The sequence below is a fragment of the Asparagus officinalis genome, chromosome 1 (genome assembly GCF_001876935.1).
Source record: "Asparagus officinalis chromosome 1, Aspof.V1, whole genome shotgun sequence".
In the NCBI taxonomy this organism is placed as follows: domain Eukaryota; kingdom Viridiplantae; phylum Streptophyta; class Magnoliopsida; order Asparagales; family Asparagaceae; genus Asparagus; species Asparagus officinalis.
The window spans coordinates 126,622,346-126,628,424 of record NC_033794.1 but is presented as its reverse complement, the minus strand read 5'-3'; the positions used below and the strand labels follow the sequence as shown (position 1 = coordinate 126,628,424).

The 6,079-nt window shown below is 31.2% G+C and overlaps 1 protein-coding gene across 1 annotated transcript in view; it reads right to left on the bottom strand.

The window, feature by feature from the left end:
* LOC109836853 (solanesyl-diphosphate synthase 1, mitochondrial-like) overlaps nt 1-5,559 on the bottom strand; it is a 34,030-nt gene extending 28,471 nt beyond the window's left edge. The window contains exons 1-6 of the mRNA XM_020404988.1: nt 5,461-5,559; nt 4,791-4,871; nt 2,005-2,076; nt 1,362-1,493; nt 1,119-1,205; nt 191-262 (exon numbers count right to left, since the gene is read on the bottom strand). Coding sequence (XP_020260577.1) covers nt 191-262; nt 1,119-1,205; nt 1,362-1,493; nt 2,005-2,076; nt 4,791-4,871; nt 5,461-5,502 — 486 coding nt within the window. The 5' untranslated portion in view covers nt 5,503-5,559. The remainder of the gene's footprint in view (nt 1-190; nt 263-1,118; nt 1,206-1,361; nt 1,494-2,004; nt 2,077-4,790; nt 4,872-5,460) is intronic.

The following is a 6,079-nucleotide window of genomic DNA, read 5'->3' as shown; positions in this document are numbered from 1 at the left end:
TATGTATATATATATGTATGTATGTATGTATATATATATATATATGTATGTATGTATTAAGCAAAAGAGATCATGTTACAGCGAATAAAAAAATAAGATGCCACACATTAAAATGCAAAAACAGATAGAATTTGAAAATTACATTAGAGGATAACAAAAACCAAACTGACTCTAAACTCTGTTCAGGTACCTCAGTATTGTTAAGTGATGCTAGTGCAATACAAGCTCGAGAAAGTAGAAAATTCCCTGCCAGCACGGCAAGCTGCAAATAAAGACAATGTCAGTAATCCATACACTCTAATAATTAACTTTGGGAAATTGCAGATTAATGTACATCTAACTATACTTGGAACCTTTGGATATGGATTCAATTTCACTAAATCAAGAACCATACCTTTGTATACACATAAAATTAATTTCCTCCGTAACTTCAAGTCAATATTATACAAAAGGATCAATTTTTTGTTGGATGTGCTGATCCAAGCTAAATTGAAATGCAGAAGCAAGAAGCCACAAGAATGTCGATAGAATTTCGATAGCATGGAGAAACCAAGCGACTACAAAGTAAACATATTTATGCAATCTGTCACAATCATCTGTGTACACAACCACATAGGTAAATGAAACCGTATTCTGAAAATGGAGTGGTCAGTTGGTTTCTTGCAATCTCCTAAACCCTAACCCCTCAGTCCCTTAAATGCAGATTGCTTGCAGTGCCTCTTAATGCTCTAGACACAACTTAAAAAATCTCTAGGTTTAGATACAAGTATCTTGTAAAAAGATTCCTGAAAAATGTTCTTGCATACAAGGAATGTAGAGGCTGTCAATCAGTTGATCTCTGCATGCTGAGTAATTGATTTGTATCATCGCGTCTATGTGCAGTGATTGACAGTAACCTGGGCGATACATGGGATTTCAGGTAAAACTTCGTTGACACACGTGCTTGCCTCTATCATGCACTAGCTGCCAATCAAATCTGTAATCTGTTTAGTTTATAATATTGGTGTACTTACTACGGTAAAACTATGCAATGTTGCCCTCTATATAAACATTGTTATCATTTTAGGTATAATTCTTCTTCAAGTGAAAATCTTTAATAAAATAATGCACAGAAATACCTTGTTTCCCATCACAAAATTCAATGAACCTATTCCACGCCTCTTGTCCGCATCATCCAACACATCATCATGAAGAAGGCTTGCCACCTAAGAAGACAAGGAAAAAGAAAACTGAAGATCCAAATATATGGCGTATTTAAAAACAAAGGAGATTCAATCTGCTACATTTGACAACTAAGTATCCGAAATATTAAATCAAGAGTAATGATTAAAAAGGAAAGAAAATGATCAGTTGGAACATACATGAATCATTTCAGCTATTTCTGCAATACACTGCTGCCTTGCACGCAATTTGTGTGATACGCTACTAGGTGCACCAGTACTAGCAGATATAGGCTTGGATATGTTTAGAGCTGATGCCATTAATAATAAGACCTGTATGCACAAATTTCGCAGTCACAGTCGGAATGAAAGAAGAAGAAAGAGTAACTCAGATGATGTATGTATCCTTCAGGAAGGAACACATGCTTTATGTCACATTGTTCTGCATGTCAATAAACTAACAGCAAGCACGCGTGCACAGATGTCTGCAGTGTCAGAACAGGCAGCAGAAAGCAATGAATCTGGTTTGGCACCATTTCCTACACTAGGTTGCATCAAATGTAGTATGTCAATAAATTTTTTCAAAACTATGCTCCAGATTTGGATTAGATCAAATTGTGATCAAGTGGTGGGGACTATGTCATTCAGCTCCATTTTAGAAAACTGCCTATTGTGTCACAGTTGTCCTAAACACGCACAGACACAAAAAATAGAAACATGCGCACAAGAACACATAACCCAAAATAAACTAAAATGATTTGATTGTCAGTGATGTTAAAGAAGCCAAAGAAGATAGCAGTTAAACCTGTGAAAATCAACAGTTGGAAAAAATTGTTATACTTACAGTAGGACGGAACCTTTTCCCCTCGACTCCCATTTTAAAAAAGTACTTAGCAGCTAATGCTAAGCTGGGGACCTGTAAAAATTCACACAATCAACATATATGATACACAGAAGCCAAATATATGACATAGTATGCAGTTCCAAGTAATACATGCAACTTTAGCGCTTGTAAAATTTATTTTTTTTTTTTATTTTTTATGGGGGGGGCGGGGGGGGCCGGGGGTTAGGGGCTGCAGAAAATATATTATATTTCATACTCCCTTTAAAAGTACGAGTTCGGAAAACCTTTCGGTAGACAAAAATATCCTTAAAATTCAAATACTAATCCATTAAGTAAGAGTAAGTTAAAAAATTAATGAATTCTTATTGGATGTACATAGTGTAAAGATAAGGATATAGTTTAAATTGAAATGTAAATCTGAATGAAATTATTAAATAATAAATTTACAAATGTATACAAGATGAAGGGTGTTTATGCAAAAATCAAACAAATTAACGAGACAAATAATGTCTGCTCCAAAGGTCAAACCAAGAAACAGCGCAGACCTACAAATGTACATAATGTGGACGGGATATTTGCAAATCTACCAAACAAATCAAAGAGACAAAAATCGTTCTCAAAATTATTAAAAAAAATTAAAACAATTGTTATTCTCTCACACGCAACATCACATACCAATATGTATAAGTCAAGAAATTACAACAATTTTCATAGCACTTTCATCTCCTTCTATATGTATGTGCCTTATGTTATTTTCTTTTTATTAGAATAGATTAGATTGTTTTAGAGCAATTAATTATATTGTATATTTAATCTTTTTTCATATCAAGAAATAACAACAATTTTCACAATGTTTTCATCTATTTTCTTCTTATTAGATTAGATTAAATTATTTTAAAGTAATTATTATATTGTATGTTTGATCTTTTTTTCAGATTAGAAATTGCAACAATTTTCATACCACTTTCATCTCCTTCAATAGGTATGTGTCTTTGTTATTTTCTTTTTATTAGGTTAGATTATTAGATTAGATTATTTAAAAATATGAATTATGAAATTGCAATAATTTTCATATCACTTTCATCTATTTTCTTATTATTAGATTAGATTACATTATTTTAAAGCAATTAATTATATTATATATTTGATCTTTTTTCAGTTGTTATACTATTATTATTTAAATAGATATTGTTTGTATAAAAGTCAAAGAGAATCTCAGACGTATCTTAGATCTCAATGCCAATTGTAATACTTATATATAAGTGTTGGTTAAAATAAATTTGATGTATGAGCTTAACTTATATGATCCTACTTTAACCGGATTAGAAAATTTAATTTTTTTAACACCTAAGCTCTTCTACAAAACCAAAAGAGAGTAGCAATGTTATAGCTATATATATCCACAGGACCACCGATATCTTGAAAATAAACGAAGAAAACGACACAAATAAAGACCATATCAATTAACCCCACACACTCACTGTTTTCAAAACCACACTTCTCCATGTTCATCTACAATATATCCACATACGCAAATTAAGCTGCTGGAATTTCCCCCTCACTAACTAGACCATTGGTCAACCCTTGTTTTTTCTTTGTACTTAAATTGTATAACATTCATTGATGAGAACTCATTTGGGTCCTTTACCTGCCTTGAACGCCCAATAAAAAATAATATACTAAGCCTTATAGTTAGTTAATAATGAGGTCCTGCCATTATAAAAAAATTAAGTAAATATTGATAGTTTTTAAGAATGTACTACGTTTTTCTAGCTTCCACTACAAACTTGTTAATTGTTTATTTTTGGCTCCAAGATATTTTCAAAATTAATCTTGAAGGTTACTTACATTAAAAAAGTTATGTTAGAGGGCTCATACAGTCTGTTTTATAGTTTAAGAGTGTCAACATATTTTGTCTCTGATGCATATCAATTATGAGTAATAATGTAATTTAATTGATCCAAATATATACTAATATATTTCTAGACTCTTGTCTTGTCTTTTGCTCTTTATTATATACCAACTTGATATCACAATTAATGTAGACAATAAAGACACTACTGTAGAATGTCTAGGAAAAAGATAAATGCGAGAAAGATTGATCTCAGCTCAATTAAATATGAAAAAAGAAGGAATAAAGAATAATACTTTTTTGAATTTTTTATAGTAAAACTTCATTTTTTGAGTAAAATTACGAATCTTTAGAAGAGATTTTCATGCAATTTTTTTAATATGCTTATGTGAATGGTTTGTCATATAAAATTATACTAGAGTCACCATTAATCTTTAGTATTTATTTTTTATTTTAAGTCTACTAATAATTAAGATATCTTACAGTCTTGTGAAAAGTATGTGTCTGTGCTAAGCTTATACAAACTATCTTAATATTAAGTATTTGGTTATATTTTTTATTAACACATCAACAGTGTATTATTGTATAAATAAATTGGAGATCGATGATTTGATCCGATAAACAAATATGTTACATGAAGTTTGATATATACAAATTTTAAAAAATAATATTGTGTATGCAAGTATATAAAAGTATATTGATCCCATTTTTACACACAAATCTATTTCATAAGTTTTTTAAAAAAATATTTAAATAATTTATGACAAATGTAGTAATTCATGTTTATATATTTTAACTCAAAATGAATCCGACTTATTTTATAGTAAGAAAATAACAAAAAAATAAATAATTTTCATATTTAACCACTTGCATTGCATGTGCACAAGAACTACTATAGCTAAATATAACTGAATAATATGCAAGGAGCACACACCTCAGCATCCACCATTAAGCGTAATCTATTTGCAATAAGCGAAAGCTCCTCGGCAACAAGGGAGAAGGGGTCCAGTGGTTCCTGAAAGTGCAAAATGACAGTAACATGAAGAAAACTTGGAATTACATGCTCAAGACCACATTAAGAATGCTACTAGCCTACTAATATGTATGTAACACGGAACTGGTGACTTAACTGTAAACTTAAATCACAAGGTACACAACAATAACAACAAGATGTTATTCTGTTCTACTGTGTGTCAGATATATGAATTCCCTTTCTTTATTTTGTATATCTTAAGAATAAAGGGACATGAAACACGAAAGGAAAATTTTGAAGAAAAATATTTCCCCCCCTTATGAAAGGTATCCAAATTGTATATGAAATGGTTTCCCCAGTCAGATTTTTTCGTAGAGAAATGAAATAAGCAGTTTCAAGCAAGTTCACCAGGAAAATGAGATTGATACCAAGAAATATTTCCTTAAATTTGTCAATTTTTCTAATACAATTTGGGTGTTCATTCTGTCAAAGCCACAGAAGGGTATTCATACCGTTTGATTTCATTTTTTTGGGATAATACTTCCACTTTTTAAGTTCATATGGATGCAAACAAATACAAGTAATTGTTTCATTAGGCAGGAATTTGCTTGGCATCAAGTCAAATAAATACCTCAATAACTGAACTCCTGGCAGGATGAATAAGTGATGACATGGAAGCAATGGAAGCCCCACACCGAAATCTCTCTGGAACCCAAATCCTGCCAATATCAGCCCACTGAAAATGTACATATACCAAAGTAATTCATGCATCAGAGCATATGCAATCACAAAAGCAATCAAATGAACCTCAGGAAAGGCACATGTATGCACAACACTCAAAACATTTGGTAGAACATTTCTGCAATAACAATGTTGCTATCTTTGAGATGATTAATGAACAAGAGACACAAATCCTAACAGTTACGATATACCATCTTCGAAAGAACAAAATTATACTCCTCTAAATGCATACATCGTATTTTTATCAAATGTCCATTCCTTTGGAAATGTTTAAAAAGGTGCAATATTTCAAAATCATTTTTATCAAAGGACAAGATTCATGACGAAACCTAAGCATACTTATGACATAAACAGAGAGGATACACCAAATGGGTGTAAAAAACTTTTGAATTGTTCATCCAAGTTAAATTACAAATAGAAAATAACAACAATGTCAGGCTTAAGGAACTATGTAAAAGTTTCAATTTTCTCTATTTACAGGTGACCTGCTCTAGGAATATTCAAACATG